Source organism: Achroia grisella, unplaced genomic scaffold (genome assembly GCF_030625045.1).
Source record: "Achroia grisella isolate CSIRO2021 unplaced genomic scaffold, CSIRO_AGI_Agris_v1 utg642, whole genome shotgun sequence".
Lineage (NCBI taxonomy): Eukaryota > Metazoa > Arthropoda > Insecta > Lepidoptera > Pyralidae > Achroia > Achroia grisella.
This window is the reverse complement of record NW_026712979.1, coordinates 3590274-3617804: the sequence shown is the minus strand read 5'-3', so window position 1 is coordinate 3617804 and position 27531 is coordinate 3590274. Positions and strand designations below refer to the sequence as shown.

General features: G+C 29.7%; 1 protein-coding gene across 1 annotated transcript in view; it reads right to left on the bottom strand.

The window, feature by feature from the left end:
* Positions 1-6659: 6659 nt before the first annotated feature.
* The window catches only part of LOC131849434 (sodium- and chloride-dependent glycine transporter 2-like), a 34628-nt gene continuing 13756 nt past the window's right edge, over positions 6660-27531 (bottom strand). The window contains exons 2-10 of the mRNA XM_059199511.1: positions 16565-16808; positions 15673-15815; positions 14508-14548; positions 13545-13637; positions 12107-12370; positions 10827-11034; positions 9683-9899; positions 8006-8259; positions 6660-7516 (exon numbers count right to left, since the gene is read on the bottom strand). Of these exons, the coding sequence (XP_059055494.1) occupies positions 7052-7516; positions 8006-8259; positions 9683-9899; positions 10827-11034; positions 12107-12370; positions 13545-13637; positions 14508-14548; positions 15673-15815; positions 16565-16808 (1929 nt within the window). The 3' untranslated portion in view covers positions 6660-7051. The remainder of the gene's footprint in view (positions 7517-8005; positions 8260-9682; positions 9900-10826; positions 11035-12106; positions 12371-13544; positions 13638-14507; positions 14549-15672; positions 15816-16564; positions 16809-27531) is intronic.

Sequence of the window (27531 nt, the reverse complement as noted above, 5' to 3'; positions counted from 1 at the left end):
TGTCCATAGTGCTGTTCAGGTATGTAGGCAATGGTTACCACTTACTATCAGGTGGGCCGTCAGCTTGTATATCATTCTATTTACATAAAAAAAGATAATTAAAGATAAATTACTTGACACTACATTAATATAATAATACAAAAATAATATAATACAAAAGATAAGAAAAAAATATATTAGCCTATTTTTTTATAAAATAAAATTGATAAAAAAATATTTTGTGTAAATATAGTAAGTAATTTATTTACAGCAACGTTCGTATTGTACCTTATTCTCTGTTTACTGGCTTTAATGTGAATAAATTCAAAAGTAATACTCCTAGTATAGTCTCCTCTGATAATTTTCTCAACTATTCCGCTTGTGCCGAGTTAGGTAATATCTTAGGCTGATAGTTACATAAATTAGAGCGCAACGTTCTAGAGGAAGTTTAATAAGACGCCACCTGTCGTCTACTGCAGATTTGGTCTTAATTACCGTTCAACATTTTACCTGAAATGGCATAGCGACCGCGGTGTAACTTTAAACAGACTTTTATAAAGCCAGTCTGAGTAAGTTATCTTGTTTAGTAAAATATATTGTTTTTAATTAAAATTTGTGTATAAACTTAATTACTATGAGACTACTGTTCGAAAGTATTGTTTGCAGTAAGTTGAGAAACTGAATTATATGGAATAAGATATATAAAGGTAAATGGTATTGAATAAATTTTAAAATTTCATTATTACGCAATTGTCAAGTAAAGCCTGTAATCTATGTCTTTTGTCTTACTTATCAGTAGAATAGAGCTGTGCAAACTTAAATAACCTACCCAAAAAAATTAAATTAATTAAGGTATACATTTATTTAAATTCACGCTTATATTATCTCTGAGACCACATATTCAGCCATAGTAGTCGAAAATTTATGATTATTATGGTATTAACATGAATTTTATTACATAAATTATTTATTCAACTTAAATATAAAAACAAAACACTGCTACAGAAAGTGTATCTCGTAATATTTTCACGATAATAAAATCAAATTGAAAAAATAATACCAATTTTTTGTTTACTAGTGCTTATAATAAGTAATTTTACGAAGTAACAAATATTATGGTATCACACTTATATAATAAATTAATTTTAAAATTCAAATTTAGAATAGTCCTATAAATAAAAAGTAAAATATTGTTATATAAGCATGAAGGTTTTATATTCTCATTTGTCTACAAATGTAACACAGAACTAATATGAAACAAGAAAAAATATAACATGCAACAACATAAAATCTGCAACTAATAAACATTCAACTAGTATCACAGATGCAATAAAATGACTACAACAAACGTACATTACGTCAAAACGTGGAGAGAGTTGATAAAAAACAGAGATTACACAAATACACATTGAGGGCAGTCGTGAAACTCCTGAAAGTACGTGACAAAAACCGGACAACAAAGGGCAGATTGCCTCAAATTAATAGCAACTAATAATGACCTCTTATAAAACGGGGGTGATAAAATGACGCATTTATTTATTTTCTAGAAATTGATTAAAAATCTGTAATCTTTATAAATATTAATTTCAGTTTTCACAATACAATTATTATTAAAATATTTATTACATTAATTGTTTGAATATAAGAATATAACTATGTTTATTTACTGAACATACAGTAACAATTGTAACTGTTCGCTGTACATTGCAGATACATAAGGAAAACTATTATTGTGGTATTTTATCAACCTAATAAAACCCAAAACAATGATTATTTTTGTTCTATTGTTTTTTAAGCGATTTTGATGGCAGTTTGCATGATTGTATTGTGGTAACCCGCGTGATCATGATTGACCGGGATTAGTTTCGTACCACTTATCACCACCACTCATATTGTAATGTCTGAACAAAGCCTACAAGTTGTTTACTATTTGTACGCTTAATATTTGTGATCAGAAGGGTATAACTACATTTTATCATATAAGAATCAACGTTACAGGTAAATCTATTATAGTTTCATTTACTGTTCATAGCTTTAAGCAAATTCTAGTAAATAAAATTATTACATTTTGGTTTTGAGCAAATACAATATCTTTATATTTATTAATTTGTGAATGGCGCTATTTTAGTGGCATCTGTATGTCCGTACAATCAGATAGGCTAGGTCGCATGGCAGGGACAAATGTGGTCGTCACTTACCTCGCCCCTCGAGATTTCTTATACACCGGTTATTACGTTTCCTACCGCTGTATCTGCACCACGTATTATGTACACCGGATGATAGATGGTTTTGTGATATTTTCCGTTTCATTCTGATTACTTACTAGACTTATAATTGTTTATGATTAGACAAAAGAAACTATAAAGACTACTGTGAAAATTAAAAGTAAAATTTAGAAATATCTTAACATAGAAGTAATGTTACCGATTGCAACAGTGTTAGAATATTATATACATACATACAATTTTTAGTATTAATCCAAGAAATAAATCAATATAAACAAATTTTACATGGAAATGGTTCCATTTAGCTTTATGACCTATTCTATACGAATATGCCGCTAGTTTTTAGTGGCATCAGCTAAAACGTAATGAAAAAGAGATAGGACGTCACTTAAAATAATTAATTAATAAAATTACAGATAAATAAAGAACAACAGAAAACAATGCTAATCTATACTGCTTTCATCTTGATCGCATCGACCTCTGCTGATCCACCGTCAGTTGTATGTCATCAATGCATCATTCCATGAATCTTCCATAAAAAATTGTTAGTTTATTTACGATAATTCGTTAAACAAATTATACCTACCTCTTCCGATTTTTAAAATCAGAACCCATTGTTTAATGGAAACCCGAGTAAAATTCGTAATTCGTCCCGCATCGGGAATCGATAAAATTTCCAATTGAAAGACTCGATGTGGAGGCATCGTCTCGCCGTTATCTCCAGTTATCTATCTTGTTTTCAGGTCTCTAAACGCGATTTTTCCTTATGTCCCGACATTGAACAAATTATCATTCAATTTATTTCGTAGCGAAGTTTTTATCTGCTCTTAGAATTCACGATTGATTTAGGGATTATTCAAGGATTTATCACTGTTGTTAAAGACAAATTAAAATTTTAAAGGTTCCATTTCAAAGAAATGTTTGGAAACGAGTTATTTTGCACGTATTAGTTTACACGCTCGTAACTTAGATTATTTATTTTTCATTTTGCTTATTCATTAGAATAATTAAAACATTCTTCCGCAATAATATATATAATATACCTACCTATAACAAATGCATCGCGTCTCACATAGTCTACATATTTTTATCAGTTTTTTTTTAAATATATCGCAGCTATATCATGAATTATAATTATTTAATCTCAGCAATTATTATTATTATTTAAAGTAATTTTATTAAATATTGACTATAAATACTATAATTAATATTAAGAACTATTATTTTTTTCGTGATTTTTGGTGCGTGTATATACATATATGTGTGTTGAAGTACGAACCCATACTAAGAAAAAAATAAAGAGACGAGATGGACAGTGTTCTACAAAACAAAAGGTAAGGAAGAATTTCTTCTTCCCTGTACAAAATTACCTTTTGTATTTATACTATTTCATCCCTACTTGGAATGTGTTCTACACTCCGAACACCCGAAAGTAACTACAAACTCACTAACCTTTTACTGAGATACGTCAAGATCTCCTCTCTATTGCTTGAAAGCCTATATTCTAGGTAGATTTATCTAGAATGTAGATTTATTAATAATGATTATTTCAATATTTTCTTATTTCAAATAATAAACTTCTTTCCCTAGCAGTTCTAATTTTCAATTATTCTTTTTTCAAAATTTAAGTGTCTGTTTATTTTTATCTCGGTGGCCAGTATTATAGAACGCCATTTTGCTCCAGTAAGCGAGTCGGTTATACAACCTGTTTTTTTCTAGAAAGTGGTCGGTATATGGAACAGTATGTATACAAATTTTTTTTTTTTATAATATTTTTGTACTGACACATAATGCCCAATGCTTAACTGAATATATCATATTCGACTGCGAAGAGTTCATATACTGATATCGTATTCGAAATATAATACGAGTGTTTTAACGCAGAAGTTATTACTATAGTAAGAGAAAGAATAACTGGCAGATGGAAACTTTAGTTTTGACCCAAAGAAAAGTAACAAAATGATAATCGTTCACACAGCGAACGAGCACGCGGGCCGAGGGAAAAAATGAAAAATTGCTTAAGTTTTTAACATAAATCTCGTGGAAAACTCCAAAAAGTATTACTTGTGAGGATCTCTTTCGCTTTTTTGAGTGTACTTGTGTAGTTATTTTGATGGGCACCCTCAAACTCTATAGCTGTCGGTGGTTGCGGTCGGAATTTTTAAATAGCTCCATTAATTTTGTTTACCTTCCTATATTAAGATATACCTTACTTACCGCAGGCATTTTTCTTTAAAATTGTATGAAATAGTATAATTTAAATTATGATATTATACTAAGATGTATAAAAGTATATATAATCTCAGGACAATACACACAGCACCATCTAGACCCGAGTTAAGCTAGCTAAAGCTTGTGTTATGGGTACTAGATGACTGATACAAATACATAGATTTTTTTTTCGTAAGTACATACGCATTATACAAGAAAACATGCAGATCGATAAAAACAATCATACTTATTAATACAAACGTTTGTACCGTGCGAGGAATCGAACCCGCGACCATCGGAAGTAAGGCGGTGTGTCAAATCGTTAGACCACCGAGGTCGTCAAATTATGATATATCACTTTAGTTTTGTGATAAGAGTGTAATGCTTGTAGTAATTTTCAAATAGTTATGACTGAGTCACTACTAATTTGCTACAAATAATGTTGTATTTATATATAGTTGGTGGTAGGTTTTATAGGTACATTTAACTTATAGTTCGATAGCTGTAATTACCTGTTAGATAGCTAATTATAAATATCATCGTGGACAAAATAAGGTCACGGGTTGATTTATAAAAACCTAAATACACAAATACATGACGCTCATGCATTTTTATTATTTTTCTATGGAAATTTAAATTCAAAGAATTTTCAATATTTTTTATGCCGCTGATATATTGAAAACGAGATCCGTCCTGTGGTATAGATTATACTAGAGTAAGATAATTATTTATCGTGTATGGGATATTGCTATATTAAAATTTGCTTTTAAATGCTTTTGTATTTTCCATAATAATAAATAATAATAATATTATATTTATTGCCAACAATAGTATAATAAGACAGTTAGATGTACAAAACATTTATAATGATTGGCAATAGGTACAAAATTAGCTATTATTGGATTGATGTGCGCCCAGCTCTGGTTTTCAGTATATACCTACGCGGGTGTAACTAACCATATGTGCTGAGCATCCACACCATAGTATAATCTATATGAATAAAATTCGAGATTCCATAAATAAAATTTTTTTTAAATTTTTTTGTGTAAATGTTACTGAATTATACTTTGCCGGAGGTCAGACGAATAAATTTGTTTTTCACATTTCCCCTATTTTTAATATTGTCTCCTAAGTAAATGTAACTAAGTAAAGAGGTGACCATATGATAAACGTCGAATTCGATATTAAAAGCCTCTGTGAGTGAGTTAGGAGCTCTAGTGGGTTTAATCGGGCTTATCATTACTTAGGTTTTGGCGTAGTTGATTTGGAAATCTAACTCTAAGCTGATACTCTCCAATGCGGGCACAGAACTTTAACATTGTGGTTTCATTGATAGCTCCTTGTTATCTCCTATAATTTCTGTAAATGTGATTGAAGTTTGTGATGAATTAGGAAAACTCACACAGCGTCATGAGACTAAACAGAGCTTATATTTTGGGTATTAGACAATCGACATGAATGTTTCTTTTTTTAAGTACAATGTATCTAGAAAAAATCAAGGATGATACAAATAATCAGAGTTATGACAACAAGATATTTCCACAGGAATCGAACCCGCCAGCTGAAGAAAGGCGGTACTAAACCGTTAGACCACTGAGACCATCAATATAATAATTATGATTGGGATTTATATCACCACGACTATAAATCACAGAAGTGGTAAGGTTGGATTAAATACAGAGAGCAGATTGTCATTTCTTGATGTTATTGTGAATGTAACCTTTAAAGTTCCGCAGTTTAAAGATTTTCGCTGATTACCTATATTTGATTACAATATAGTAGGTGCCAATCTCTCAAAGTTTGGATTAATTTGCTTTCTTATTGGTGTTTCCAGCAGTAAGAAATATAGACTATGTAGACAATAACATAAGCGTGAATTACAAGTGTCTATTAAGTATCTCATCCTTATTTGTCATTTCCTGTAATTACATCTACAAATTATGCTTACTGTTTTTTGAAAATGCTCTATTTCATTATTGTGTATAAAATTTTACACCTGTCATAAGACCGGCTTTTGTTCTTAATTTTAATTTCAATAAAATATTGAAATTAAAGTTATGATTTTCCTTACGTTCTTTCAATATTGGCGAAAGAGATAAATAAAAAATATATTTTAAATAAAAAATAATAATTAAGTAAACCGAATAACAAAGCTACTGACTTTTGCCATTACAAGTTTTTCTCTGTCAACGCTATAACTACAGTTTACATTATTTAATTAGATAAGGCACGTGGTCGTCACTATTTCACGCTTAAACCCTTAATGAAAATAATAAAGCTAGAATATCGTCATCCTCAATAGTATATAAAATAAGGTATCGCAGAACGTTGCAGGTATTAAAGTTTGTGGGAATATAAAGATTTGATAATACTATTATAATTAATTTATTGCTTTATCACGATTATAATTATAAGTTAGACTAGGTAAGGCCATCGTTGTACGCTAAAATCAAGACACGTATCAATCACACAAACTTAAGTGTTTCTATTTATAATATCAAAATCACTGACAGCTGTTTATAAATATTGTAAAATAATAATTGGCACTACATCTCTAGAAGTTAAAAACACCTCGTTTAGATTTATAAAACGATTCCTTGCATTACTTATTTACAGTTCTTAGTTCCTTATTAAATTTATAGACTAGTCGTTACTTCGTTTTTCTTTAAATCTGGTACATTTAACGTAAAGTGTCTATTACAATTACAACCTATGGGACCACCTATTTCATTTTTTGCTATACACACATTTGGTGAACGGAATTTCTCTTCTTCTCTCTTCTTCTTCTTACCTCTTGGTACAGAATAAGTAGTGTATATAGGTGGATTATTGTATTCAACATCTTTTGTGTTTAAATATACATTTTTGTTGTACAGATTATAATTTCTTTGGTATATACTGTTGCTTTTAAGCCAATTGTCGTTGTGTATCTTTTCGTTGTCTTTACTAAATATTATTTGGGAATAATTGACCGGTTCGGAGCTATTATCGTTATCAGAGCTTGTGACTTCGCAAGAGTATCGTTGTGACATCCAAACGTATCTCGCCATTGGTTCTTCGGGTCCCCATAACCTGGATGGACTGAAAGCTGAAGCCACTTTCTGAAAAAGGAAAATTATATCTTTATTAAACTCATTATTAACTGATCTGCGACATAGTTCTGATTGACCACAAAATAGTATTCCTCATTTCAAAGTCCTTATCTCAAGACTTTTATAACAATAATACTAATTGGGATTTCAGGATATCAAAATTAACATGTTTTCATTTAAAAAAATAAAAGGAATTCAATCGTAAAAATATTTCATATTACTTTTAATGTCTAATATTCATAAATAAATCTTCCTCGTAATATTTCTCGTTAGGTAGTCAATAGTCATCTGTTTTATATATTTGTTACTGTATATACGATTACAATAAAATATAACAACACATTATTATTCAATAATACAATTACCTGTATGGTTACAATTCATGCGTACTTTCACAGAACGCTCATTTAACATTACAGCGAAGCATTCGATTTATAATTAATAATTAATTACATAAGTTTGTATTGCCTGAATAAATAATTAATAAAAAACGCTCACCGTAACAAAATTATACTGTTCTTCTTTAGCTACAGCAATGGCTGCCATTACTATCATGATGAACAAAATCGCTATGAAGACCCCCAGTAAAGGCCATAAGGTCTGAGTGTAACTCCAATTTCGGAGTACACCACGGAGCCACCAACCAGTCGTACCCAACAGAAGTATAGGAGTCAGCCACCACGTGCCAATCCAAATACATGGCAATTTAATGCCTGTTAGAAACTCTATGTCCACTGCGAGGTAAAACCAACCTGAATAGCAAATATAAGATTTTTTTTAATAATATACAAAATTAATATGTAACTAAATTAACTATATAGCCTATGTTACTTGCTGTATCTGTTGTATAGAGAAAAGAATTTTTATTCGGTCTAGTATATTTTGAGGCATTTAATTGTATTAGTATAGACAATTAAAACTTTGAATGACAATTTATATTTCTGATTGACTATCCGGTGATGTAAACACCGATATGAAACCAAATTAATCCGAAAGACATCAGGTTGGATTCCAATATACCCAGAAAATATGAATATATATATAAAGTGAACATTCTCCATGGTATCTATAGTCTCTTGACAAAGTCTCTACTAATCCAATGGAATATAATATCACTTTTTATACAATATTCTATTTGTACAAAATCATTATAATTCTATGCTTTCAAAATTTGTTAACAATGTTAATATAGACACTTTTTAGAGCCATAAATATTATGCTTATTATCAGCTTAATACGTTATGAATCTTTAATGACTTCGATATTTCAGCACTATCGATATGGCTATAATGATACGTTTAGCGATATTATGTTGGCTACAATATTCGATAATGATTAATCTCATAATGCCTAATATAAATTTGGGTATAAATTTTAGTTATAAGTTTTAGCTTTAGTGTAATTAAGTAATAATATACTTTAAAAACATAAGTTCTGTAATAAATTCACTGTTAAAAACATCTGTGAATTTTACAGGGTTAAAAAAAAGTAACCGATTTTACTACAAGACATGGAGAGATAACGATAGGCTCTTATAGTCTAATATAGTCTCTTCTTTATTGGTAGCGTGTGGTATTTTTTTTTAAATATAGCTCTGAATGATTCACAATCTCGCTGTATCGAATAAACACCATCTAACAGATACTACTAGTAATGTTAATATAAAATGACATCTAAAAGCGAGAACAATAGAGGCATTAGGTCTATGTAATCAATATTATTTAACTTAACTGTATATCCTGTAAAAATATTATGATTAATTATTTAGATGTAATTATGTTAATCGCATATAAATTTTATCAAAATTCGAGTCATATATCAATTAATTTATTTCTAGTCCTTCATAATCGATTTATTAATTTATTTTATAGCATAGGGGATAAATGAGCTTGTAACTCACCTAATGGTAAGTGATTACCGCCACCCATAAGCACCAGCAATATCAAGGTAATTGCAAATAGGTCCGGTCTTTTAAGACGGAATAAGCTCTTTTTTTGAAGGTTTCAATATCGATTCAATTATTGATTCAATAAGATTTCAATATCGGTACGAAAATACCATTGCTGGAAAGTGCTTTCCACAATGAGCTTGTGCATGGCAAAAAGTTTCTAAAAAACGCACGCTGGAGGACCTCCATTCATCCAGAAGATTGGGATGGTATTTTAAAACACATACCATAAATAAAGACGAAGCCAACAACTTCTACTGCTGAGGTGAATACCGCTAAAATTGGTATCACTAAGTCGTCTAATATTGTGGCTACTTCAAGACCTTTTGCTAAAATAGCCACTGTTACGGCTGTACCGACAGCTGAGGATGCCGTTGCAAAAAGTCTCCAGTTACCACCTGCCATACGGTGTATTTTATCATATACTGGGAATAGAAGAGTTAGCTGGAAAATAATAATTATGACAATTAGTGAGACAGAGTGACTTATTGAATAATAATAAAAACACTGTGGGTTAGTGGTTTAATATTGTAACTGATAAATCACGAAATATATTTATTTGTTTTAGGTATAAACTCTTTATTGCACCAAATATTTTATACAAGAATTATACTGACAAAATATTATGATGCACAAAAAGTAGTCCTATCGCTGAAACAATCTCTTCCAGACATAATATATAATACATATGTATATATGTGTATAATATATACATATGTATAATAATAACATAATATATATGTATATATGTGATCAAATTTAGTTATCAAAAAAAATATAGTTAATCGCCTAACTAGATAAATTCAATACACTGTATGGGAATCAATATACCTACTACCTGCGATACCGATGTCATAAATACTTCTTACTTTAAACAAAGAAACATAATTACTAATTACACTTACAAATTATACCTAGACAATCAACGCGATATCCGAAGTCAAATCTGAGCATCATAAGTATTGGGCTAATTCGTCCATTGACAATGCCTCTAACTACACCATTTATGATAACGGTTGTGAAACATTTTGATTATTATTTTACGGCCTCGATGATCTTGCTTACACAGCCGGGTTCGATTCTTCGCACGATGCAAACATTTGTGTTCATAAGCATGATTGTTTGTGTTGGTGTGGCTGTTTTATAAGTAATTATGTATTTATAAAAAAAAACTAAATTAGTATTCTATTAGTTGCCTGGTACTTTTATAACACTACCTTCTACCAACTTACCCTTTGCTTAACTTGGGACTATATAACTCTGTGTTAATCATCCAAGGTCCTGATTGTAGTATTATATATTATTGAACTTTTTGTACAAACTATTTATGTAATATATGTAAGTGTATATCTATAAGAAGCTTATACTAACCATAGTTATAATGCCAGATACTGTAACTATTCCGTATGCAATCATCGGCCATTCCTTTGTTCTTCTCCCTGACACATTAGATTGGTATATTAAGACTAGAATTGCTATAAAACTTGTATCTTTCTTGTCATCACCACCAATTGATTCCCATACCAAGACCCACAACCAACCAGAAATCAGATTTGTGAGTATTACAGAGGTCGATACCCTATAAAAAAAAATGTTTGAATAAAAAAGAGGTATTCGTAATAAATATAATCGAAAAACTTATTTCTTGCGTCATGATGTGTTTTGCAAGATTTAAGGAATGGGATATTGCAAAGAAATGAATGATTTGCAGCATATGGGGCCAAACATTTTTATCCACGAGAATACTAACGAATAGCACTAACATCATAAATTAATTTTGTCATTTTATTATATCCGAGGTACAGTTCATGTAAAAAGGCGATTGTTGAATTATTAATACAATTTATAATTGATTTTATTTATTACGGGAACTTGTCGAAGTTTCAACGTGCCTGAATAATTCGTCTATTGTCATCCAAAATTAATTGGTCTGCAAAGTTTCTAATCAACCAGTTCAAGATTTATATATTATTCTAATATATATATTTAATTAGCGTCACGCAATAGACAATATCAATTGTTTCGTATTAGAATTACTTAATATTTCAATATTATTATCAGAATTAAACCAGTAGTTTTTTATATAGAGTTATGATATTACTATATTATATCACTTTGAATATTTGTCAAATAATACTCTCAATTGTGAATAAGGTTGATAGTAAATTTTTTGAGTATATGGGATACTGCCAGCGCACCTTAGAATTGAAATATGTCACGTCAATTTAAATAAAAAAAATACTACCTTTTTATTCTACCTGTTCATTGAAAAAATTATAATATATTTAGCGGGGAACGGGTTAGTGTTTAATTGTTAATTATTGTTATGAATGCAGTCAGGTCGACCTCCACCTAGTTCCCTCTGGAAACCATCGTCATTCATTTTTGGTGAATTTACCACGGGCCAACTGACCTCACCTCATGTTCATTTGATATGACGGTGGTGATGTTTCATCAGCGTATATCGTTAATGCCTGGTTATTAGACTGGTGTACTATTAGATTATTGTCCATATATATTTTTTTATTATTCAAGTACCTATATAAAATGAGTAAATTTCTAATTCCATACAGAAATTAAATTCACGATATTATTAAAATAAATTACGAAAAAACAATGTTATTATTATAACATTTAAAAATGACCCTTACCATCTCACATCGGAATGATTATAAACAGTTCCTCCGCCACTAATCAAATATCCACCTACAATCTGTGTGGACAACAAAGCTTGTATCAAAGCACTGTGCCAAATGTATGGTTGGGATATTGGCATCCATTTCTCACAGGATTCAAACATTGCCCTCAGGGACTCGCTGTTAGACAGAAATGTACAAAGTATAACTGTCATTATGACAACTATTGGAGCCATGACGGCTAGTGAGATTCTTAACGATTTGTGTAGACGGTACAAACTGGAAAATAAAGAAAGAAAACAATTTACTCAACGAAATTAAACATAATAGATAAAAAAATTATAAATGTTATGATACACATTTTAAAATTCAAATTTGGAATTGTTTTTGGAAAGATTATTTGAATTGTAAATTCCAAATATGTATTGATTCTCTTAATTTTAAAATAAAAATATTGTACAATTGATATTCGAATAAAATATAATTGTTTAAAAATTGTAGAATGTTTAACGTTTATGCCTTTATATATTTAAATAGAGAATAAAATCTTAAAATATCAATCAGCGACTCAATACTGCGAGTAAAAAAAACAACAGAAATAAAAACTTTATTTAAGTAAATGTATGAAAATGCATAGTACAAGTTTTGCAATAAAATTATATATGCATTTTTAAATTAATACATTATGTATTGAAAATTCGCCACACCTATCTTTCAATGGAGTAAGCAGAAACAATGGAACATCAAATACCCTGTTCTATTTTCGGGTGCAATTTTGTGTCTATAAGTTTCATTTTCATTATGATGTTTTATACTTTTTATATCGAAGTCTTAGTTTTTAAATTTGTAACATTTTTTATTTAATAATGACGGTAGATTAAGTATTATATTTTATTATGAACAAGGCCGACTCACGACGCTACTGAATCGGCCAATTAATTTATTTTTAATATTCGAATATTTTCAAATAATTTAAAATAACAATGTACGTAATTAGAACACTAGATCGCTTCTAATTTCACATTCATTACAATGAGTATCTAATTGGGTCAATTAATGTTAATTGCGCTAATTTAGGGCTGTATATTTTCAAATGTAGCGAATTTAATTAAACACGGCAATGACACGATATTTGGGTCTGTTCGGAATATTGTGAAAGTGTATATATATATATATATGTATATGATTCTATGTAAAAAATAATATGTCGAACACAATTGCAGCAATTAATATGTTTCTTTTATCATGAAGGGAACGACGAGTAAGCAAATTATTTTTCTATTTTATTAGATGATTTAGTTTATATATTAAAAGTCATATAATGAGTTACTTTTTCTTTAGTAGTTAGTTTGAAAAGGAGAAGTACAACTAAAAATGCATATCATCATTAGATGACTGTAGAGAAATATTTTCTAAAACCCATAAAATGCAACGCATAAAATATTATACTCACAATATTGGCACGAAAAACCATAAAATAAATATTATAACTGTCATTACTCCTAGATACTGCGGGTTATCCGTGAACGGCGCCAAGAATGTTGTGCTGAAACAAAATTGTAATAAACCATCTCTTATTCTATACATCTTCAGAAACAGACCAAAGTGCCAAAGGTCCACTTTAAGTTGTGTAACCATCTTAAAATAAGAAATATACAATTTTCAAATGTAAAAGGAATGACAAGTAAGCTGACGTGGTGGAAAGTCACAAACTTCGTTTATTTGTACATTCTTTTGTACATAAAATTGTATACACGGAGAACTTAATGCCTGATGGCATTTTCTACCAGTCAGTCGTCGCGTTGATCTCAGATAGAAAGGTATATACATAAACAATAATACACATCACGTTATCATGTGACTCCCGTGATACTATTGTCATTTCTGAGTACTGAGTACAACTTATCCTTTCACTTTATCTCATCCTTCAACCAAAACAATATTTACTCGCGCAGACGCCTTTTTACAAAGTCTGCAGCGACATTTATTTTATTTTATGATAACCATACATACATACATGAATAACATCAGGAAGGAGAAAAAACATATTTCATTCTGAATTACTAAGAAAGCAAAGTCCATAGCAATTATGCTGGAATCACTACATTGACCCTAAATTAATATAAAAATGAATCTATATTTTAGTAATGTACTTCCATATCATAAAAAAACAGTAAGAGCTCATTTTCTTGTAAATTCTTTATTACTCTAATTGCATTGTCAATTTCACTTGTAACTTCTCTGGCATATGCCTACATAAATAATGATATTTAAATTTTAAATAATAAATTCTTTCTTTAAAATTTATCGCCATTCGTCAATCGTTTTTTTTAGTTAAAAAACAAGTTAAAGACCCTATAGTTTTTTTTAAATAGTCTGTATAATAAATAAATACATACAAATATTACATACTAACTTGAAACATTCGGCTGCACTCATTTTATTTTCATATCCGTGCTGAAACAACAAACAAAACATGTTTACAATTCCTGTGCTTAGTGCACAATATGGAATATTAGGTCTTCTTTATTTAAAAATATTATTTCATTTCTATCAAAGATATTTTAGATGTAAATTGAATATACACTAATTAATTTAAATAATTATTCTCTTATTCTATACAATATGCTATTACGGATTGTGTAAAAATTTAATTGTAGCAATTAAACATTATTATGTTCATAAGAATTTGCATATAGAACGAAATTTCGTAAATTAACACATGCATATGGGATGTTCCTATACAGAGTGTATGTGGTTTGAATGAAATAATAAAGTGGAATAATAGTGCTTATTACTATGATATTAGGTTTTATTTTCATATGAAGAATAATGTAATGGAATTTCGCTTTCTGATATCAATCTCAAATGTAGATACGTATCTTTAGAGTAATGTACATGAACGGACGGTCAAGTAATCGTATTACAAACAATACTAGGATATCAATGGGAGAGTAAGTACATGAATGACTCCGTAAAAGCAAATGCAATGTATGATATCCCCTGAATGATGACAACATTAAATACAACAGTAAAGTAGATCTAAATGATTGAATGACGTGCCTAATAATGAAATTATACTTCGTTTTAAAACTACAAACTTTGGATTAACGACGTTAATGACTTAATTTCGAGGTGGATTTCCCATTATTAGTGATTTCTTAGTTAATGTGGGTTAATTTTAATACATTTTGTTCAATGATCGTCCTATTTGCTTTATTAATGATGTCATTATAAGATACAGAATGTATTTCATTGTGATAGTAATATTGTGCCTTAAATATAATCATCACAATTTATTTAGAATTAGGGAAGGCATATTTTATTAAACATTTACTATACCGCTGTTACACCTGCATGACATTGATAGAATATATGTTATTCTGATGCTATATTACTGTAAAGTTTCATCAAAATCCGTCCAGTAGTTTTTGCGAGAAAGAGCAACAAACATCCAACTATCCGTCTATCTATCCATATTAACAAACTTTTGCGTTTATAATATTAGTACGATTAGTAAAATAGTTTACTTCGGAGTTGCTTTTATGATAAGAACATAGAATATATAATAAAGATCTTACCGGTGTTATATGCAGCTTAGTGCAGTCTTTCAGTGGGAATGTGTCCTTTCCTATCCAAATTAAGAACGCCAACGAAAGGGCTACATACATCACGTTGAGCATACAACATATGAATGACGTCAAAATCCTCAAATGACCAATACCTAAAAAAAAAAAAATTTATTCATGTAAATGATAACTACAAATTCAAAATATCTTTATTCATATAGATCTATTACAGACTCTTATGATATGTCAAATCTACCGTCGGTTCGGAATGATTTCGAGATGAGAAGAACTGATAAGAAACTCAGCTCATATTATTTTCTAATAAATGTTGTACATGTTTAAAATAATACAAATTCCGGATGACTAGGATGTCTTATATTCAGAGACACTGCCTGACGGTAAGTGGTAACCATCGCCATCAAATCCAAGATGCCACCCACCTATGACACGGTCTAAATGAAGTTTTTATATTGAGGTTTTTAAAAGATAGACATGTCTTGGGTATGAACTAGTTGATATATAAAAAATAAACAGTACTTATGAGACGCCCTTCAGCTACATTGGTATACTTTAGCCGCATCTGAGAATTGTTACGCTTTTAAATATATATTATTATCTATTACATATATATTACACCTGACTCCTGTATAAGTATACAATATATATAAACTGGGTTAAAAAAACAATTGTGTTTCTTAACAGTTCTTCTTAATTGAATCTGTATACTAAACGGTACGTACCTACGGTAATGGTAGGTAAAAAATAAAAAAAATCTAAAGCTGCTAAAATGTCCTACCATGAATAAATTATTTTTGATTATGATATAAGACTTACTTATAATTCATAAGGTACTACTAAGCACGACTTAGTATAAGCTACATATCTTTAAATGTATCTTGATTACCTCTTAATATTGGAACAGCTCTCCATACACCAACAGGATCTTGTTGACTCAGCTGTCCCATAGCAAGCTGCAGTAGCGTCGTCGGCAGGCTGACTACTAGCAGCCAAAATGAGTAGACCACCAGGTAAGGAACTGCTCCATGTTTGAACGCCTCCCGCGGTAGGCGCACCGTGTTGAATAGTGTCAAGGAAATTGCTATTGTGCTCAGTTGAGTTTTTATGCAGTCGCATGTTGATTTCACTGTCTGTAAAGAAAATATATGACTTAAGTCAGAGAGTTGTATAAAATACTGGAAATTGAGAGTGACAAAGATTTAGTATGCTAGATTGAGAGAATTGTATGTAAAACATTGACCCATTCTTGCTGTAACAGTTGCTATTAATATAGATTAATCACTGGAATGACTACAAATAAATCTTTTCTAATATTAAAGTTTGAATGTATGTATGTCTGTGTCTTATTTTTGCTTAAACATTTCTATTGATCATCATAAAATTTAGCATTCACGTAATATATGTTATGTAAAAGGACATAGGTAGGGAGTAGTATTTTATATCCGTTAATGTATTCTAACCCACTTATAAAATAGTATAATTAAAAAAATAAATAATTTAATGTATCTTTTTCGAGCATACTCTAATATTTTCAGAGTGTGGCGGCAGAATAATTGAAAAATCAAAATTTGCTGTTTACATTACCATCATAAAATACCATCTTTTTTGTTATATTCTCCTATTTTAAAACTATACTTTTTTTATAACCATATCTGTATTTACAGCGGACGTAACTGATATCTTTATATTAATTAATACAGCATCATGCGCGAGGTAAATACATCAATTATATACCTACCTACACATTACAGAAACACGCAATGTAATACTTAACTATGATTAGATACTAAGCAATTTATTGATTGCTTATAATTGTTTTAAACATATTTACAATACAAATAAATAAAAATGAAATGTCTGTTTGTAATTTCTAATTAACAGCTTTTCACTATAACAATGCATATAAAAATATATACGGAACTTATTATAAAAAAAAATTTAAAGCACTGTTTGTTCAGAACAGAACAGAGATTGATCTTGATAATCTCTGAGATGACAGAACTGATTTTAACGAGATTTTCACTTTCAGATAGCTGGTGTTATAAGGAGTGATTTAGACTACTTTTACTTTATACATTTTATTGTTATTGTATTAAAAAAATGTTAAATTCCACGTGTTAGTATAAAATAGTTAACTATAATACTATACTTCTGTTTCCTCTCTCTTTCTAGGCTACTCGGCAACTCGGCTTAGCTCGAGCAGACTCTTTAACTCATCTTCTGTGGGAGTTTTGGCAACTGTTCCCATAGCTGACGATATTGTCAAAAAATTATTTAAAATTTCAAGTAACGTCCTCGACGCTGTGGGTAACTACATAACTTCTACAAATTTATGTTAATGAAATATAAAAATATCGTTGAAATTATAAACTTCCTACTTTTGGTAGGTATATGATTAATAATGAATTTCTCTAGGCAATTGATATACAATAAAACGTATGAAGCAGATTTTGAAGTGAATTCATTTCTGTTTTAGAATAACAAAATCATGCGGGCTTATCCGTAACAAAAAAATGTTATACAATTGCGCAATGAATGAATATTCGATTGTGATTGGGTTATCTTTCTAATTTGCACAATAATGCCATAAAATAAAAAATAAACGTCTCAGCAAAATTGAAATTCAGTGGTCCAAAACAGTTTAACATTGCGACTTACTCGATCCGCCGTTACAGTTGCATCATTTTGTTTTTATCTGACAGTATTTTGTGTTTGTGTTACGTATTAAAATAACTCTTATTTATATAGTGACAGATTAAACACTTTTTTAGGGTGTATTAACATAAATAATTAATTTACTTCAATATTTACAAGAGCCTTTTTAAAATAGAGTAAAATCTTACAATATAAGTATTTTTTTGTATTTACTTCTACTGTCTTAAATTTTCTAATATTTTAATTTAATATTATTAAATATTTATTATTATTAAATATTTTTTCCAATTTAAGTAAATTGTTTCTTCATTTAAAAGATACATTACTGTATGTAGAAATAGGCTATATTATTTAATTACTGATCTGCACAACCCCAAAGAAAAGAAACAGTACTAATAAATTATTTAATAATTCATCAAATAAATATTTGACTGCTAAATAACATTTTGATTAGGCATTTAATATAAGATGTGTATATATTTATTTCTCCACTGACTTGGATATTTTCTCCTTTGAGTTTTCCTGTTAAATGATAATTAGGATGTATTTATTCCGAATATTCTATAGAAGTATGTATAGATTTGAATAAATTATAATTATGCTAATATTTATTTCTGTTACCAGATGGAAAAAGAATGCGTGTTCCACATGCCTAACTTTTGCATGTCACCTGCAATTTTTAGCTGGATATTAAATATATATATATATATATGGTTATAAAATAATACAAATAATCATATTCATGAATAGAAATGTTTGTACTCGAAAATAAAACGATGTACTCGAACCCGCGACCATCGATATACTCAAGAATTTAAATTTTTGTATGCGGATCGAACTCTAAACCACTACACCATCTTAGTCAATATGATGTTATATAACAACGTTGTTCATTCCACAATAGATCAAATAGCTGTATCCATTGAAAGTGCAATGTTTTCTAAACATTCAATACGAATATGATACCAAATGACGCATTCTTCCTTTGTAACAGTGTAAACATGCACCTGACGATTGTCTATTCGATAATGAAGATTTTGTTATTAATTTTTACAATATCATAGTACATGGTAACAAATATCAAAATAATAATAAAATTAATTGATTATAAAAAGAAACATTGATTTTGGTATTGATGAGTATATAGAGAGTACATATAAAAGTGAGACCGTCATCTCTTTCTCGAATTTAAGAAAACAAAGATATGTCAGTGTCATAACACTTACACTAATTTTAAAAAGCTGTAAGGAAAGTAAACTCTTTCACTGTTTGAAAGGTACATTATTTCAGAGTTACATAGGCTAAATCTTATATACATATAATATACAAAACATGCAAAGTTATACAACTCCGGTAAAAGCCGTCAGTATTATTGTACAGTAAAAGAAAAAGGTAAAAGGTGTATAGTTTCTAGGAAATGAAAAATATAACTGACTTACGTGTGACAGAGCAATCCCTGCATTTCAAAGTGGCGGTATTATCTTTATGTCTGTTTAAACACAATTTAAATAGAAAGATTTATTCGCGTTATTTTACCTTGCACCACAGTAACCATGACTCGATGGTAATTACCTACCATCAAGTGCCCTTGAGTAGCAGATATGGATAGTAATTTGCTATAAAATGGTAAGATGTTTAGGTACATATAAATATAATTACTGGTTATAAACTCACATGCCAGCGTACGTTTCTTTATAATACCGTGTTGTTTACACGGCTCATATAATCTAGCAGTAGTCGGTAGTTAATAAATTTTTAGTTTCCTATTTAGAAACTGGAATAATAAATAAGGATTTGAATGTATCAGTAACTTTAGTGACTGATACATTCAAATCTTCTTTATTAACATCAGTTCATTGTAGTTCTTTATTAATATCACAAAGTTCAATTTGCACATTAATTTTTTTATTGCATACACACATGCATCAAATGCATACACACTACCTACCTACATATCCATATACATATATATAAACACACATGCTTGTACATAAGATATACATAGAAATCAGCATAAAATATAATAATCGGGGTTGAAGTAGAATTCCCAGAGTAGTTATTTTATTTACTGAAAATTTCACAGCATATACAACCGCCAAGGAACTGGAGACCGTACAGCTATATTGCTAGTATCGAAGTAATTAATTATTTTCGATATAAGCACGAATGCAGACGTACTTACTAGCAACAACATTCGTTTGTTTGATCTCAAACAATGAGCAACTCGACACGTAATTAATTCATTGATTAGGCAATAGATGCTAAAACAAGTCAAAGTAACATACAATATTATTTTTAATTAATGCCGTACTTTGAAGGATAAATGTTTTTAGAATATTAGTCTGTCTGTCTACACATTTTTTAAAAAAATTACATTTCGCAAACGTGTACTTTTATTAATTTATAATTTATTATATACTTATTATTATGAACTATTTTATGTGTCTTGTCATTATATATATTATTATGTAATATTATTGAAAATGTTTTGTTATGAACATTTCAGTTGCAAAACTGAATAAACACGCATTTTACTAATCATTGTAATATTAATATATTACTTGGTTTCATTTTTTCAATGTATTAAATGTTAATTGTGTTTATATACCTCTAAGGTATTTATGACGTACATAAAGATACTAAATATTTGGAGTATATTTTTTGCGGAATTGAGCTACCTGGATATATCTGGAATTACGTGCACATCCATCTCACCTATGAATTTTTCTAGTATTCTTTCTAGCATACTGTTGTATTTGCCAGTTTGAACGTCTTCCTATCTCAAGGGTAAACAACTTGTGAGGAAAGCCTTTTATATTGCAAGTGATCACACAATATCAGAAGCATATAATATTTTACATTTGTTTGACAAAAGTCAAAGCTAAGATATTTGACTCTCTGAGTCTCTTCAGGTTGAATTTGCTTTAAGAATAGCGGAAGCATCATAAAGACGTGACTGTTAAAAAGTATTTATATCAAGTTGTTTTAATTATAGTTTTTTATATATGACTAGATACGCCTAAAATCTCACTAACTAGCAACATCGCCTCAATCCTCTGCCTTAATACTCTATGTATTGAGGCACCTGATCTTGTCATCAGGTGACACTAATAGCACTGCCCTTCTTGCGCTGCCAATCCGATGGACTATGATGATCAAGTTTCCGTAGTCTATAAATTTACTCCCTTGTCCTCACTCTAACTTTACTAAACTAAAATAAAACCACTAAAATATAGCTTACGAAACAATCTGCTTGGATCACTCACGACTTCGTTTGCACAAACTTTCATCCCCTATTTTCTCCTTTCTGTTTATTTTTTAAGATAAGAGATAGCCTATATCCTTCCTCGTCGTATAATCTATCTTTATGTCAAATTTTAGTAATATCCGTTCAGCAACTTCGTTGTAAAAATCATACTATCGTATTCATAATGTAAGGAAATTCATGATAACTTCATCTATAGTATAATGTGTCTAGGTATAATGTATAATAATTTAAATTTAAACTATGATTTTATTTGTTATAAACAACTATTATATTATTTATTCACTGAATGTGCAAAATAGCTAATGTCGAAAGAGGATCTCCAATTAAATTTGACCATCTTTTTAATTCTAAAGTGGCGTAACTGCGATATTGCGCGAATAAATTGCCCACTATTATTTGGAGTATATGTGCTGAATTAGAAAAATATTTAAATAGTGACGCGAAAGTTAGTAATAAGTAGTTAGTATATAGCAAGAAAGTGCGATGAAATTTTGTTTATAATGTATTTCTATTAGTGTTTAAATCAGAGAATGATTTTTATATCTAAAAATGTGCTTACTGGTTTATTATCCCGACTTAGAATCTCAAATACCTTAAGATCGAATCTGGCTGGCCTCAAATAACTTTTTGTGTCAATTTATGTAAATTGACAAAAAAAATATTTGTATATGTATATATTTGACTTGCTCTCCGACTATAAAAATACCGATTGAAAACCAAATTGGTACATCCGAGAGACGGCGGTAGGTTCGAACTCAATCATGATTAAAATGCCATGAGTAAAATGCGGTCATATAAGTTGTAGAATTCACTACGACCTTGAAAGTTAACTACGTCTATACCTATCCTATCTGGACTATAGTCGTGAAAGTATTCTATATACATACATAATATATTATAGATTCATTCAATTGTGTCACGTTCTTCAACGATCTAATATTTAAGTTACTTGGGTTAAATAACTTACCATTTAATATTTGAGATCTTTGAGGTAAGATAACCCTTCCAAGGTCAGATATCATTTTCAATTGTTACTATTGTAACGTTCCCCCCCTTACCTAAGAAAATGACGTCTACGATACCCTCTATAAATATGCGAGGATCACCTAAATATAATAGATCAAATATGCAATGGAACACTTAATCTTTAATCATTTGGCCATATAAATAAATTATTGTGATCGTCTAGTATCGGTGGACCCGTTGTGTATGTGTAGTAACTATAGATTCTTTTATTGGTATATGATGGAGTAATAACTGCGAGATAAATATATATCTCAATAATATAATTATGATATAGAGTATTTGTTATGAATAATAATTATCAGGTATATAATTGAATCATTGAATCATTATGATTTTAATAAATAAGGTAGGATATGCAAAGTAGGGTTGCACTATACACCATTTGAATATGAGATGGGATGAGTATTCTCAGCACCAAAATAAGATTAATTTATATTATTAATTCAACATTACAAGTGGTTTCACCAAGCTTGCGATGCTTAAAGTAGGTAGATAAAGATATAGTTGCCAGAGGCAGATCGAGACTGAATTCAGGATCACTCACGACACAGAAGCTTACTTATGGATATTGACTCCTTCGGTTCTATGTGGCGATAGAGAGACTGTCAAAGAGACTGCCCGATCTCGAAACTAAATCCCAGCATCACTCGGTCACGTAGCTTACTTAATGGGGAATACCCTTCGGCTATATATAATGTGACATTGGAGATCAGACTGAAGATACAGTACGAGTCGTAACAGAAACTAGGAGGTCAATCAAATACCAGAACTTACTAATGGATAATCCTTTCGGCCCTATAATGTGACATTGGAGATCACCAGTAATTGCAGTACGATAAATAATAATAATAGAGTAGTGTGATAGTTCAATGCTATCAACACCACAATATTGGTCAATCCAATATATAATGTTGATAATTGCTATATTACAAACATAGCATATAAAGTTTATAAATTTACTTAATACCAAGAATACTCAAGGAATTAAGAATTAGATATTTGTGAATAAGAGCTGGGCTCTAATATGATTGATTATATGTAAATTAGAATTACTTGCATGGCGAAGTAATCTTTATATTGATGAGATATTATAAGCGAGAACTATAAGTCCCATATCTGAAAATAGATGTCTGGATGCTCCACATAAAGAATCAACCAGAAGGTAATGTTTAGTTTGTAGAAGGACTGCATGTCCTGATATAGTAATCAGTAGAATTTGATTAATCACATAGTGAAATAATCATAATAATATAAATAATAGTGACAGAGGTCTGTGACCTGGATGATTGTTATGTATAGACAACCACTAGGTGGATAGTCGATATGATAGAGGACCGGAGTCCTGGATATAAAAGCCAAGGCTTGGTAATTGATAAAATGTTTAGCCATAAAATGGATAGTCATAAAATATATTTTCATGGAGGACCGAAGCCCATAGATGTGATTATGTGTATGTATTTATATTTATATACGTATGTATATATACACATATAATATGTATATATAAATTAAAGGACTAAGAGTCCTAATATTATTATACTGAATATTTACGCTCAAGTAATTAGTATTTATTATTAAGGCCAAAGACCTTAAAATAAACCTTTATTTTATTGAATTGACTGGAACAAGAAGAATAATATTAAATATATTAATTAATAAAGAACCGAAGTTCCTTAGAATTGATTGTAGAATAAAATGTAATATTATTATTACCGATATATATATGTATATGGTTGGTGTTGTATTTAAATATATTCAAAATTATATAATAATTTTGATAATGCATCGCCACATGGGATTCTTATTGCCCCATGGGTGATCGATAAAAATGACTGGAGATTTAAAATTCCATGTCTTATTTATAGTTATTTATATGTATATTATTACATTGTAGTTTTATTAAATAAGGAAACAATATAGTCCTATTATAATACCAGCTTAATTAGCAATTATTCTTTTATGTGTACCTGTTTATTAAACCCACTAGTTATGATGACAATTCAGCATTCATATCGGCCCTTGATGGTTCAGGGAGAGAACCACAAGTGGTGCCCGAGACTTGTGACTCGGGTGTAGGTTTAAAGGTACCTTTTAGAATGCATTAACACTCACCTTCACTACTTCTGGTAACCTCCCATTCCCAACTAATAAACCCCCCAATCCCTACAATATTCACAATTACATATCTTTTCATTATCTGTTTAATATCCATATCTTCACCTAATAGTTAACGTAATTTATTACAACCCTAATTATTAATTTATATTACTCATGTAGAATATATTCAATAGAAAGGTTAAATGCATTTAACATTACTAATTTCAATGTTATGTAGTTTAATAGTCACATTCGTATAAATTCAATATGATAATTCTGTATTAATTTGATAGTTCCACTATTTATAGAATGCAAAATACATCTCTATATCTATAAGGAAGTCATAGTGAACCGCATTGCTATTGCTTCTGCTGGTTAATATAATTATATTCAATGGTTAATTCGTCTATTAATCACTTATTTAATTTGTGCAGTGTGTAATAAGTTGTAATATAATAAATATAATGCGTCCTAAACTTTACTCACACAATGCTGCATATCCAGAGTAGCAATATATCTCTATATTGATACACCTGCCATACAACATGCATACGATAAAACTTAGGGTGTGTGTCCTAGATAACCACTCAGTTATCAACTAAACAGAAATCCCTATTGGTTGTAGAAATCTCCACAGGGATCGTGGTCTAAAACCTTCATTACGAGCTTTGACCCATCTCTCCTCAAATGATGGAACATGTGACTTCATCATAAATTCATCGATCTGAGCCTCTCTCTCCTCCTGATGAAAACTTCCACAACTATTACAGAAATTATATTTCCTTACTAAAGCCTCCATAGAGATTTACGGATCATAATATATCATCAAAAACTATTGGAAAATGTCACTTCAATAGTTCAATCATCGATACAAGTATTTTCCTCCTTCTAGTGAAGCCTTCAGTAACCAGAACCCCCCAAGCGACATCTTTTGTGGAATGTATATAATCTTCGTATGAGTTAATTCGTCTATTAATTATCTATTTAATTTGTGCAGTGTATAATAAGTTGTAATATAATAAATGTAATGCGTCCTAAACTTTACCCACACAATGCTGCATATCCAGAGTAGCAACATATCGCTATATTGATACACTAGCCATACAACATGCATACGGTAAAACTTAGGGTGTGTGTCCTAGATAACCACAGTGTTATCAACTAAGTTAAGTCCCTACTGGTTGTAGAAATCTCCACAGGGATCGTGGTCTAAAACCTTCATTGCGAGCTTTGACTCATCTCTCCTCAAATGATGGAACATGTGACTTCATCATAGATTCATCGATCTGAGCCTCTCTCTCCTCCTGATAAAAACTTCCACAACCTATTTATTATAAACTTCACTTACTTGCTAAAGTCTCCATAGAGATTTACGGTTCACATTTGATCATCATAAATTATTGGAAAATGTTACTTCAATAGTTTATTTATCGATACAAACATTTGCCTCCTTCTAATAAAGCCTTCAGCAAAAATATATATATAAGACTCAAAGATCTTCCTCTCACTATATCTTCCGTGTAATGTAATATAGACATGTACTAAATATTAACCATGCAATATTTACATATTCGAAATAGTAAACGTAATTTACTATCCCAAACAAGGAACACCACACAGCAAGACATTTAGTGTGAGTAATGAAATATTTGAAATAAGTAATAAATAGTTGAAATAAGTGAATGAAATATTTATTTTTGATAAGTAACTGAACTATTATTAGCCATCATTATAAGTACAATAGGGTTTTACTATAACTTCCTTAATTTACTTTTATTTTAGTCGTAGTAAATTTATTATTAATATAATTCTCATATAAAATATTAGAGTTATCAACAACTGTTAAAGGACACAATTACAGTCATTGGCATCTAACGAGGAAATATACACATTTAATATTAAACTCCTAACCTTTCAACCTAACTAAACAAAATAAATCAATATAATTCAGATTTAGGTACAAATTGAGACTATTATCGTAATATAAAAAAGACACAAATAAACCATGTTCGTTAAATTTTATATTATAAGTAATTAAACTAAATCAATGTATTCGACAACATTAATTCCACGCAAATCATAAAATAAATAAACACATGTACATTTCCTAATTAACTTGGCTGTTTATCTAACATATCCCAATAATACAGTCAAATGATAACAGACATACAGTATATTATGAGCACAATAAATAAAGTGAAAGAATTAAAATGACTTACCAATATGTTGACAAGAACGGATATTAAAGTATTAAAATCACTTACTAAAATCTCCTTATTTACGAATAGTAAAAGAGTTAAATATACACTTGTTACTCCGACGGAAGCTCGCCGACAACTAATCTTTCTTTTGATTCTTCATCCTTCCTAACAACCTTCTACCGACTTTGTTTTTGCCAAATATATATATATAAACATAACTCAACGTGAGAACTTCGTTCTTAGGCATTTCACACTAATTATACAGGATGATTTTTAAATTTATTTTGTAACACTTTTCTTTATCCTAAATTTTATTTTGTTTTACAAATATTTTTCCTATATAAAATATAAACAACTATTTACCGAGTTTACATAATATATTTACTTGTTTATTAATTTAATGCTGATATAACATTATAATAAATCTCAAACACATATATAATATGTAATTAATATTAAAGTCTGTAATAAAAATAAAAATGTAATTTATAATTTACTTAATAATCATTATAATTAGATAAACGTTAGTATTCATATATAACCGCTCATTCTGTTGATACTATTATTTTACATACTGTGTTTTTATGAAATTCTAATAAATTCCTT